This window comes from Gobio gobio (assembly GCF_949357685.1).
Source record: "Gobio gobio genome assembly, chromosome: 22".
Lineage (NCBI taxonomy): Eukaryota > Metazoa > Chordata > Actinopteri > Cypriniformes > Gobionidae > Gobio > Gobio gobio.
The window spans coordinates 27,640,040-27,653,226 of NC_137118.1; the positions used below are offsets into that span (position 1 = coordinate 27,640,040).

At 40.7% G+C, this 13,187-nt stretch overlaps 1 protein-coding gene across 2 annotated transcripts in view; it reads left to right on the top strand.

Annotated features, from left to right (window-relative positions):
• Positions 1-13,187, top strand: part of ppp2cb (protein phosphatase 2, catalytic subunit, beta isozyme) — a 21,880-nt gene continuing 8,693 nt past the window's right edge. The window contains exon 1 of one of the 2 annotated variants that reach the window (XM_079805370.1): positions 1-428. In XM_079805370.1, coding sequence (XP_079661496.1) covers positions 327-428 — 102 coding nt within the window. In that variant the 5' untranslated portion in view covers positions 1-326. Of the gene's footprint in view, positions 429-7,940; positions 12,856-13,187 lie in introns of those variants that run through there. The other variant, XM_079805371.1, reaches the window with a different exon arrangement.

The following is a 13,187-nucleotide window of genomic DNA, read 5'->3' on the forward strand; positions in this document are numbered from 1 at the left end:
GGTGACGTCACGGGCGGCAATAGCAGCGGCCATTACACAGCGCGTTTATGAGGAAGGTCGGAAGCGCGACGAGTCAACTGAAAATTTATTAACTACAAATCGCGGATACCGTCGAAGGACAGATATCCGTTACCACTAAGCCTAGATTTAAAAAAACACCGTGACACGGCATTTGGTGTTTAATGAGCTGATATCCTAGTTGAACAGCAGTGTTTGTGTTTCGCGTCGGCCCAGCGCGTGAGTGTGGCAGTGTTCAGTGCGCGCGCACTCACTGCTGATTTAATTACCGAGGAATCCGTGAGAATTACCGCAGAATCGCTCCGGTGATGGATGATAAAACGTTCACGAAAGAATTAGACCAATGGGTCGAACAGCTGAACGAGTGCAAACAGCTGACCGAGAACCAAGTGAGAACACTCTGCGAGAAGGTACGTTAAAGAAAATCTCGTGTTTTATACATTATTAGTTCATATTGATCATTTAATAAACATAAACGGTACTATTAAACGTAACATACATTTCAGACAAAGTACAACTACTTGCATCAGTATTATATCAATCAAAATTCTTTGGACAATTTTTTTTGATGCAATTCATGGGATTTACATTAAAACACACTGATATAGACATTTAGCAAAACTTTTTTGGCAAAGTATAAATACGAACTGTTTTGATTGGTTTTTAAACTAGGAAGTCCTTCAACATAAGTATATTGTTGCGTACAGTAAAAAAAAGTATAGGGAACTCCTTGGTACTTTTGTAACCTGTCTAGAAACTGTGTCTACTGATATCCCACGATGACTAGGGCAGATCGATCTGGGCGATTTAAAAATTCTCATATTGCTCACCAAAACGTGTCGAGGGTCTCTTGAAATGATGCTCCTGATTTGCATGTTTTTGTCTCTATCACGTTACAATCTATTTAATGTGCAGACAGTGTTAAAGTTATTATAGCATCATTTGACTGATGTAACACCTCAGCCAACACAGAGTGCTCAATATTATTATTTTTTTCAGAAATGGCGTTCTAATTTGTGTCGTTTAGTTTATTCATGTCAGTGTTTGTTACATAAATGTAATTTGCAGTCTATATAACTTGAAATTGACTGGCTGTCTGGTTGAATAGTAACCTCCAGCAAAGACACTCTAGTTGCTTCTGTTTGCAGTCACTACACTGTTGTTTACATGTGACACAGATGTTACCTCACATCTGTCTGATGTCACCATGACTCCATGGATCTAGACTCTGTTGAATAAGTCCTGAGAAGATCTATAGATTTATCAAAACATTGTGTGGTTATCTGTTTTATATAACTAAAGGCCTAAGTAATACAAGTAAATAATAACAATACAAGTAAAAAATAACCTTATCCATTATATGATTAACCGATATTGAGCTATTGCTAATCTAGAAACACAAAGAGGTGTTTTTCATAACTGTCACATGTTACCAAAACCAATACAGCTATTCAGGAAGAGCAGATAAATGCTTTTTACATTGATTTGGCCAATGAGTCTTCATATAACAAAACATTATCCCTTTTGTTTTGATGCCTTTTTAAGAATATGTCAGGCAAACACCTTTGGTCGCTGCATCACATGTACTATGTTATAAAAAAAAAGTAAAGAAAACTGTTTCCTACTGTACTAAATAGACATGGGACCAAATGTCTCCATGGAAACACACTCATACTGTCTCCATGGTGATGGGGTTGTTCTCGCCGCAGGTATTGATTTGATTTCACAGCGATACAGAGCGCACAAACATGCACATCAACAGATAAGCCCTGTAGTGTCTTTTAATATTTAATGTTATATGCCTTAATCTTTGCATGTTTAAAAGCTGCATGTTGTCTTGAGGATTTCCAGCATGGTCTATTAAAGGTCCCATGGCATGGCATTTTTCTATTATTTTATAGTGTTTCCTGAGGTGTACTTATATTGTTAGTATGATTTTTACATCATAAAATGTCATAATTTAGAAATAAAAGGCATTTTTTCTATACTGCTGTTTGCCCTGTGGCTGAATGCCCTGCTTCAAGAGGCGTGTCTGCTGTGAGACTTCAGTAAAAACGCCCACTGTTGTGATTGGCTGACATCTTTGCATTTTAAATGAGCGGAGGGGGCGTGGTTTAACGAGGCACGAGCAGGCACGAGTCTGCCAGAGACGATGGACCTGTGTTCACTTCTCATCAGTTCTCAGCATGTCTCAGTTCAGGGTGAACTGTTGTTACTAGAATATACTTCAGGTTATTAGTTTATTTCTAGTCGGAGGGGCTGTCACTCATGTCAGAAAGTTAGTAACTTTAGTAAATTATGGATCAGCGCTGACTCGAGACGCGAACCGTTTACGATTCAGTCCGATTTGGTGAACTGGTTCGGTTCACTAAAAAGAACCGATTCAAAAGAATGATTCGTTCGCGAACCGGACATCACGGAGACGGAGCGATTGCTAACAAAGTTATTTATAGTAACTACTGAGTTATGAGAGCGCTGTCAGTCAGCGCGAGTTTATTGTGTTTGTATCTGAGAGTTCTGAATAAACACGAGTCCCAGTCACACCGAGTTCGTCTTCATCATTATTCTACCAACTTTGTAACACATGCAAAGTACCATTACAGCGAGATGAACGAGTTAGTAAGTGTTGAGTATAGCATTATTTCTAGATATGTTCCAATCATATGAAAAGCGCCAGTGACGCGCATTGAGTAACGTTACACAGCGCAAACAAAGACACAACAGCAGTAATCGAATGTAATCCAGTTTATTGTGGGGAAAGCTGGCTAGCCTAGCCGGATACCCTCACGCTTACCCCCCTTCTGCTTAATCTCACGCCGCGTTTGGTGCCTCCGCTGTCGGCCAGATGCAGTACTGGGGGTCGGGGATGTTGAAGGCCGAGCTTCGGCGTGTGTGAAGTTTATCTGTAAAGATGTGACTGCTGATGTTGAGCAGAAAATACTGTATGCACATTTTAGAACAGATAGACGCGACGAGGACGTACAAAAACACTGACTCACAAGATAGAAAACACCTTTCTGTCGGGTATAATAAATAATTGCACGAATAATAAATAATTTGCTACACATCAGAAATCAACGATCACAGATCAGAAGGAACTGAAGAAAGACTTCTGTTTTCATTTGCACATCCAAACACTGAGAAACTGCCAGCATTCACTCGTTCAAAAGCAATGATCTCTCCAGGACAAATATAGCGTTTGCATGGGCGTGCCAGATTCTCTGGGCGGAGGAAAGGGAGGAAACCGTTCCTGCTTGGACGTCAAAGCAGGAGACTTCAGGATTGGCTCGTCTGGCCTGTCATTTTCTCAAAGGCAGAGAAAGACAGCCAGAACTCGGGTTTACACCGATCAACATTTCTATCCACTTGGGGACAATATTCAGGCTAGGGGAACTCATATTAATGTTGAAATACCTCATAAAATGAAAATTTCATGCAATGGGACCTTTAACTTTAGGCAATCACTCAGACAGTCTTATAGAAGCAGCCTGTCTTTATTCTCAATTCAGCCTCAGTATTCCAGTAAAGGCAGGATGTGTCACAAGTGCAGTTCAGTGTTAGAGAGATTGTGAGCATGCATTTATAATTACATTTTTTGATGAAAGTTTGAGTGGTGCTTAACTGGTCACTTCACAAGACCAGATTAAGACCCATGAGTTCATGTCCAGACAATTGTTGCAGTTTGTTAAAGTCACTAAATGAGAGGAATAATGCCTCTTGCTATATCAAACACCATTAATGAGTGTGAAAATTGTACTAGTACGCGTACACATGCACTCGACGCATGCGCAGTTTTGATCTCTCAATACGAGTTACAACTAGGGATGCACTGATACCACTTTATTTCAGACCAAGTACTTACATTTGGGTACTTGCCGATACCAAGTACTGATACGAGTACTTAATACCATTACAGTTCTTCTAACAATATTTTATTTTCATCAGATGTTTTTCACTTTCTGACTGTTAACAATGTAAATATACAAATTGATGCTGTTGCTGACATTTTAACATTCAACTTGCTGTTTTCCTCAACAAACATGGCACTGCTGCCAATTTCACATAAATGTAACCTGTAACACATTCAGTGTATTTCAGTACCTCACAACGTAGTAGCAGAACAACTGAAATTATGTTATCATAGCCATACAGCCTTTTCCGGAAAAGTGAGAGGCAGGTTCTTTTGGATGAAAAGAAGCTTCTCTGCATTATCAGCTATGCGTCGGATTCTGTTTTCATCTACAATGTGTGACACTGAGCTAGGGATGTGCGGGAATGGTCGATTAAACGTTAGTACTGCTGCTAGATGACTTGGAAAATACTAGTCGTTAATATAATTTTTTTTTTATGCACATTTAATGTTTTGCGTTTCTTCTTTTTTTTTTTTACAAAGGCTATGTTTAAATTACCGTTGTGTTAATGTTATATCTTGAAATTCATATATTCTAAAAAGTGTTTATCTGCAGCAAAACAAAATCATTTAATTTTACTTCAGGTTTTCTCTGGCACTCGCGGCAGCTTCAGATAAATCTCCATGCGGCTGAAGGAGGATTTTGTAAGCTTACGTAAAACTTTTCTGTTTTCTTCCATGTCATGTCGAACTAGTATACACTTTCTTAGGCTTTTTATACTACTGGTTATGAGGGACAATACGGTATGACATTTTATATTGGATTAAAGGAGAAACATTATGAATGAACTTTTCACTTGAACAGTTGCTATATCAACACCCTAAAGATATGAAAATACAGTTAAATAATGTATAGTTGTCAGTACACGACAAGCTTTTCTTGCGATTTTGCTGCCCGTCAAGTGCGTTCATACCTGGACACAAGTAGTTGCTGTGGTAACGAAAAACAATACCTTAATGTGCTGACTTATTTGGACTAACTTTAATTTCAGGAAATCTGTTTATAATATAGGCTATTAAGTTAGCACGCCTCGTTTGTTTGGGGACGTGTTTATACTCAATGTGCTCGCCGTTGTGCTATTCTTGACTTTGCGGTGCAAAGTGGAGTAGAATGAGTGCACTCAATTAGTGCTGGGCGGTATACCGGTATTTATTTTTTTAAGATATGAATTTTGATGGTACCGCAATACCGGTATATGTCGCTTAAACAACATTCGGAGCGCAGCGCAGAGCGTCATTGTTTGAGAGGGGACCCATTTCATTGATGCACTGTAGTAAGAGCAGTCAGAGCACAGTTGAGATCACATTACAGCCTATGGCTGAATCCTATACTCTCATTCACTTTTCCCTACGTTATCACTTTATTTGAAGGAGTGAATGAAAACGTGTGTGAAGTCGGACAGCGTTGTGTGTTCATTGCGGTGCGATGTGGGATTGAATGAGTGCACTCAATAACGTCCACTAGGGTTTCGGACACCACTACAAAGTGCTTCCCCTCCAAATAGTGCTCTATTTGAGGTTATAGGGGGCGATTTGGATTCAGCCCTTGATTACAGTAGAGAATTCAAACTATACGCGGCGCGCGAGAGAGAGCGGTTTCTGCGCGGAACGCCGCGATGGGTTTAACAACGCTCACCACATGGATCATATAGCACTGATATAGACCAGAGCGAGCGCGTTTAAATTTTTTATGGACATATTTCATATACTCTAGTGCTCTAGACATGAACCAGAAGCATGTATGCGGACATTTCATCACGTCTTATTAAAATGAAATGTATGCACTGATACAAGCACTAAGTCTGATCACAAACGGGCATTCTAGTCAATCTACTGCAGTATTTACTCTCTCAATCAGTAGAAAATGTGATTAACACTAGGCTTGCTACGATAGTCGGTGTTACCGGTGTTCAGACTCAACACCGCTTGCATCACTTGCCCACTGTGGCACTGCCCCACCGTCGTTTTTTTTTTTTTATCCTAATAAAATAATTTAGTTCAGTTAGAGAACAGACAATACAAATTAAAACTGAACGTGTCTACTTAATAAAGCATGACCCGATCGTGAGTCTAGTGAGTCATTCATCAGATTTCATTCATCATAGAGCTGACTGAGATGATCGCAGAAGATTTGGTTTCAAAGCGAAACGTAAAATCGCCTATTTAAGGGATTTTGTCATTTGTTTTGTTGTTGTGTTTTTCATATAAAATAATAGGCTAATGAACCCACAATTCAAGCAACCCGCCACCGAATTGGCGCTAATTCAAAACCGAAAGTAAAATGTGCACGGCCGCACAGAGCGCGCATTGTTTCCTTTCGAGTCCGACACTCTGAGATGACGTAATTTTTGCCGCACGCGCACCCTCCCGCTCGTTTGTTCGGATGCGTCGAGTATAAACAAGGGTTCACGGACGAATTGTCATTCATTCATGGCGTGCGTCTCACACATAGACCGATCAATGCCTGATCAGTGCCCTGACTACTAGGGAACTGTTGAGACGCACCCATGGCCTCACAAAGCGCGCATTTACGGACGAACTTCATTCATGGCCTCACAGAGCACGCATTTACAGACGAGCTGTCATTCACGGTGTGTGCGCGCACTGGTGCGTTTTCAGTTCAGTTTTCAGTTGCGTGTATGTTTCTTTCGGTTAGATATAATTAGCGATTTACAAGCCCCCGCCGGTGATACCGGTATTACCGGTGTTGTCACACGTCGATTAACCGGTGGGAAAATTTACTCACCGTCACATCCCTAATTAACACCCTGTCATGCATAGGGGAAAAAATACCGTCATATATCGTGAAACCGATATAATTCAGAAAAATACTGTGATATAAATTTTTGGTCATACCGCCCAGCACTACACTCAATAACGTCCACTATCGTTTTGGACACCACTAAAAATGTCTGTCCCCTGTGCCCTATTTAAGGATTTCGGATTCAGCCTTCGAATCTACATGGAGAGGTACTAGTCTGCATCAGTGCCTTATGACAAAGCATCTAAACGGTAACCGTTACAAAGAAATAACTGAGGCACTGCACCTTAAAGGGTTAGTTCACCCAAAAATGAAATTTCTTCCATTAATGACTCACCCCAATATTGTTCCACACCCGTAAAACCTCCGTTCATCCTCGGAACACAGCGTCTTACGTCAGCAGCGTCACTGTGGCGTCGTGAACGCGGATTCAAACAAAGCCGGAAGAGAAGACCATGCTTAATAAAGTCTTAGTTTTTGTTATTTTTGGACCAAAATGTATTGTCGACGCTTCAAAAGAGTCTAACTAACCAAATGATGTCACATATGGACTACTTTGATGATGTTTTCATTACCTTTCTGGACGTGGACAGCAAAGTGTGCATACACTTACATTCAAAGGACTGAAAGCCCTCGGACTAGGGATGTGACGGTGAGGAAATTTTCCCACCGGTTAATTGATATGTGACAACACAGGTAATACCGGTATCACCGGCGGAGGCTTTTAAATCACTAATTCTATCTAACCGAAAGTAACATGCACACGACCGCTCTGAACTGAAAACGCACCAGTGCGCACACCGTGAATGACAGCTCGTCTGTAAATGCGCGCTCTGTGAGGTCATGGGTGCGTCTCAATCAGTTCCCTAGTTCAGTAGTCAGGGCACTGATCAGGCATTGATCAGTCTATGATTGAGATGCACGGCATGAATTAATAACCGTTCGTCCGTAAAGCCTTATTTCTACTCGACGCGCCCGCGCGAGCGCGAGGGTGCGCGCGGCAAAAATAAATGCGCGCAGTCAGCGTAGCGCAGAGGCTCGCACTGCGGAGCCAGGCAAAAGTAAACAATGCGCGCTCTGTGCGGCCATGCACATTTTACTTTCGGTTTTGAATTAGCGCCAATTCGGCTGCGGGTTGCTTGAATTGTGGGTTCATTAGCCTATTATTTTTAATGAAAAGCACAACAACAAAACAAATGACAAACTCCCTTAAATAGGTGCTTTTACGTTTCACTTTGGTTTCCTTGCCACTGTTGCCTCTGGCTTGGCGTGCTCAGTTGGGGACACTACATTTTTCAACTAAACATCGAAATAAATCTAATTAATAAACTAAATTAACCATTTAAACTAAATTACTGATCGAATTATTGATCTAAAGCCCAAACTGTCACTGTATGATAATTGAAATGAACTGATGACATCAGCGTTTTTTCCAGAATGGCTATACAGCTGAATAAAATTATGCTGCATTATTTTCCTGTTTAACACTGTAAAGCTGCTTTGAAGCAATCTGCATTGTTAAAAGCGCTATATAAATAAAGTTGACTTGACTTTGAAACCAAATCTTCCTCGATCATCTCAGTCAGCTCCTCACTCTTAAATCTGATGAATGACTCCTGCCGCTGCCGAGACTCACGGTCGGATCCTGCTTTCTTAAGCAGATACGTTCAGTTTTTGTTTATTGTCTGTTCTCTAACTGAACTAAATTATTTTATTACTATAAAAAAAAAATCAAAAAGACAGTGGGTGGTGCCACGTGGGCAAGTGATGTAACCGGTGTTGAGTCTGAACACCGGTAACACCGGCAACACCGACTATCGTAGCAAGCCTACCTCGGACTAAATCTAAAATATCTTAAACTGTGTTCCGAGGATGAACAGAGGTCTTACGGGTGTGGGACAACATTGGGGTGAGTCATTAATGGAAGAAATTTCATTTTTGGGTGAACTAACCCTTTAATGTTAAGAGATAATTGTTAAGTGTTCATTGTGATTTTAGACTTGTGTTTATATTTTAATTATTTGAGTGTTTTCCATGGTTGTGTTGCCATTTTTGCCTTTATAACTGAAGGATTATAATCAGACATTTTTTAAATAAAAATGTTTAAATGTAAAATATTTTTCTCCTGGTCCTTATATTACATAGGTCCTAAAAATATAAATAATTATCGATATCAACTGATATGAAACGCTTATATCGTGATACAGTTTTCAGCCATATCGCCCAGCCCTAGTTTAATACAAAGATCATCATGCAAGGCAAGCTTTCGCATGTGATCTATTTTTAGCGGCATTCAGTATGGGATTTGAGTACTCATAGTTTAAGTGTTCGGACTAGTCATTGTGCACATTCCTACTAAACAGCCTTTCACTTTCCACACTACTCACTACCGAGAGTTATCTGCCTCACGAGAGGTTAAGCTTGGTTTATCCTCGTTGCGTCCACACTAGCGCGAGGGTGCGTGCAGCAAAAATGAAGTCATCGCAGTCATGCGCGTTGAGTGCGAGACCCCTTTTCACTTGGCTGCGGGGTGTGCACGGCGAATTTTGTAACTTTCCGCACGGCTCGGCATCCAAAGATGCGTTGCCATTAGGGATGGGTCGCGATTTTCGAATATTCGATTAGTTATTTAATTATAGAATATCGAATAGTATGTGCGATTATCGTCCAAAAAAATCCCCATGTTGTCGGTGCTGATGTGGTGCTGACGCGTTCATGTAACCAGAGGCGCTGCCAATAAAGCTCCTAAAAGCTGCCAGTCAGCTCTCAGGGTGTTTTATACTGGACACGTTTGCTGCGGTCCGAGTCTGATTGTTCCCTCCGCCTCCGCAGTGTTGGTCTGGTTTCACACTCAACTTGAACCCTGGTGCGTTTGCGTTCATCTTACGTCATCACAAACGTGCACGGGCGTGATAGAAAACAGAACGCGGGTCAATATATTGGGCTTTTTTCAATTAATTTGGTGCTATTATGTGCAGCTGAGTAAACAACACTTGGGTTTACCGTATGTGTGTCGCTTGAAGGCGGCTTTGCTGCTTGCAAACAGACTCTTTTGAGGAGACGGTGAATTGCCATTAATTCGCTCTCGCGATCGTATCTCAGCTAAATCATCAACACTATCATCTCTTACGTGTATGTTATTGAACTAATGACATTGTAATCGGCTAAAACGCATGCGCTGGTTACTTTCTTCCAGAACAAGTGTGAACGAGTGTTGTTTGCACATTCACGTGAATCACGGCTCAGCTCCGAGAGCAACCGAACTCCGGTTGTGTGTTCTCGGGTTCGGTACCTCAGTGCACACCAAGCTCTGTAGGTAAGCTTTCACATTAGCAATTTTTCATGCTAACCGTGCCCCATTCCGAACTAAAATGCCAGAGTAAAAACGCCCTGAGACAACAGAAGAATAACACATCGTCTCACGCGCACGCTGTAGACTTGTGGCATTTATCAGGTAACTTGGGGCGATGTCACATTACAGTCATATGTTTCAGCATGTTACAATAATATGGCTTGAGTTGATATAGCCTATTCCCTAATTAATTAAACAGTTTATCATACAGATTGAGAGTGTGAATGGTCTCTCTCCCTCTCTCTCTCTCTTTCTCTCTCTCTCTGTTTATGTGTGTAGCCTATACATGCGTACATGCGTGCATGCGGGGGAGGAGTTGCGATTTTCGAATAAAAATCGAATAATTCCCAGCGATCTTCGAATATCATTTTTGCTTGAAATGCCCATCCCTAGTTGCCATAAAGTTGTATCGGTGTGCAGTTGTATCAGGGTAGTTTTACTAGTACATGAGCACAGTATCGGACCGACACCCGAGTACTGGTATCGGTGCATCCCTAGTTACAACCCATTTAAATACTGCAAATATTTTAATGCGCATGTACAACCTGCGCCTACAAATCCGGCGGTGCGCGTTCAGTGCGCTTTACACGTACGCATACAATGTGAAGTATACTCTGGCCTTTAAAAACAACCAGATTGGGCTTTGGAAATGTTCTTGTCAGGTGTTTTACTGCTCCATGTGTTTGAGGTAAGCCCAGGCCTGTGTAGCCTAGGGATGCGCGGTATACCGGTACTGCAAAAATACCGGTATATATTTTATTTCAAACGGTACGATATCATGATTTTGCTCATTTCGGTATATGCTGCTGTTCCGAAGTTCACCGCTAGGTGAAAAACTGACGCGAAACCGGCAAATGTGGCAACAGAACAAGATGAATACAGCAGTTGAATCTCACTCAACACGCACAAAACTCATTAATAAAGACGAGTAGACGTGAAATTTGGAATTACTTTGCTTATAAAACTGCTGAAGAACCATCAAACCTTGCCAAGCATCTGCCACTTAATTCCTGACTTGTAAGACATTAAGAGATCGACAGGTGAGTGCATAATTCTAACGATCTAATTTAGACATTTTTCTTTTAACACTGATTAACGCACATGCATAAGATCGTATCGTTTAAATATAAAGAAATCTCCAGCATTCGTTTCAACCAGTGACGTTTAGACCTCATAATATTTGCACGCATACTATTGCACTATTTACATCCGCGAAAGACATAACCAACTGTGTTTATTTAACTACTCACTAAAGATTGACATTTTGACATAATTTTGTGTGTATTTGACTGAGGAAAAACAACTTAATTTGGAATGCGCGAGCTCTTTAGGCTTGTGTGTGTGTGTGTGTGTGTGTGTGTGTGTGTGTTTGTTGTTGGCATGAGCGCAAAGAAAACTCTCTCTCAAAGAGCTCTCATCCCATATGTATTACGAAATGCTATAAAATCGCTTGCATGTTCAAATTGGCGAGGTTTAAAAAGGCGTGGGCAGTGATTTCCGTCAGTTGTCCCGCAACCGAAGCGAAAGTGTTGAATCTGAGTGCGCAGATTGCTTTTATAGTGCAGGTGCGATGTCTTTTCAAGCCAGAAGCAATGGAGACGCGCAGTAATGCTGTAATTACTTACAAAAAAGTTTCCAAATGACTGATTGATGTGACAATCTTTGTTGATTAATTTAATAATAAACATTTGCGGTAATTTCCCGCTTCATAAACCCAAAACTTGCGAGAGTGAGCAAAACTATGCACAATACCCGCATCAAAATTCAGACCCTGTATGGTATCGATTTAATATCGGTACTTCGGTATTAGATTGTGGTACCGTACCGAAGACAAAATTGTGGTATCGAGCCATCCCTAGTGTAGCCAGAGCTTCAGACTGATGGCGAAAAGTCTGGACTCCATTTTACCTTTTATTGGCCAAGGACGGCCCAGAGCCGCCTGACTGACAAAGCAGCCAATCTCACACGCACATCTCCTGGGCATCCTGTAGAATACAACTAATCAGATGATGACTTCGAAAATCCTGAAGGGTTTCTAGTTAAGTATGCCATATGCATCAGATGTTCAGCCAGCGGTCTGTAGGCGTGACATCTGAGACTAGCCCAGAATAGGCATGCACTGACCCACTGAATGCTTTCACAACACTTACTTTTGGCTGCCAAAATTTTTTAGGCCGAATTGGTTTTGAAGGGTTGAAATCATTGACCGAATGTGAAGTTTAATTAACACTTCTCCAATGGTTCAATTTGACTGTTCAGCATCTATTTCATGCACACAATGTTGGATGAACCATAACCGTTAAATGCATCAACTAGGGGTGGGTGATATGGCAAAAAAAGAGAGATTTTATTAAGCTGCTGTCACTTTAAGACCGAATGCACAGATCTCATATACTGATAAAGGCTCTTCATTAATGGAGTTAAACACTCAAATTACATGATTCATTATCCAGAAGTTAAACAAAAATTGTATATATTTGTAGTACGTTTTAGTGTTTTAATGACAGAGAAGAGTTCTTGTCGCATTATCCTCTTTAAATTGCAGAACTCATGTTCTGAGAAAATATTTATAATGCGCACTTGACTCTGATGTTATGGCAGACACTGCTGGATTCGCTCGGTGGTCGAACGGTCCATTGGCCGATTTGAAAAGGTTCGATGACAATACTGTACAACCGCTACTGCACGGAGGTGTGCTGTTGATGTCATGTTGCTGTTGATGACAGACAGTAGCCTAATGATAACTCCTCCTTTGATCTTCACAACATTATGAAAAATACCACTGTATTTGAAGGATAGAATTTGAAGGAAACGGTAAGATTTGCACGTTTTTTTTTCAAATGTTTTGTCATTGACGCACTGAGTATTTACACTGCAAAAGAAAAGTAATCAATTTGATTAGTTTAAAAGTATTAAAAATACTATTTGGCCAGTGAAAGAAATTTGAATAACAAATTTTTCTCTGAAAGTACTTTTGTTGTAGTATTTATTCTAAAACTAGACAAGGATAGTAATTGATTTTTAGTAATGTGACTGCATAAAATGCCATTTATAGTCCGTGTCTCATATTTTCCTCATGTCTTGTACTGTTAAATGTGGTATCACGTAGATGGGAATATGCATATGGAAATGATATGCAGATGACG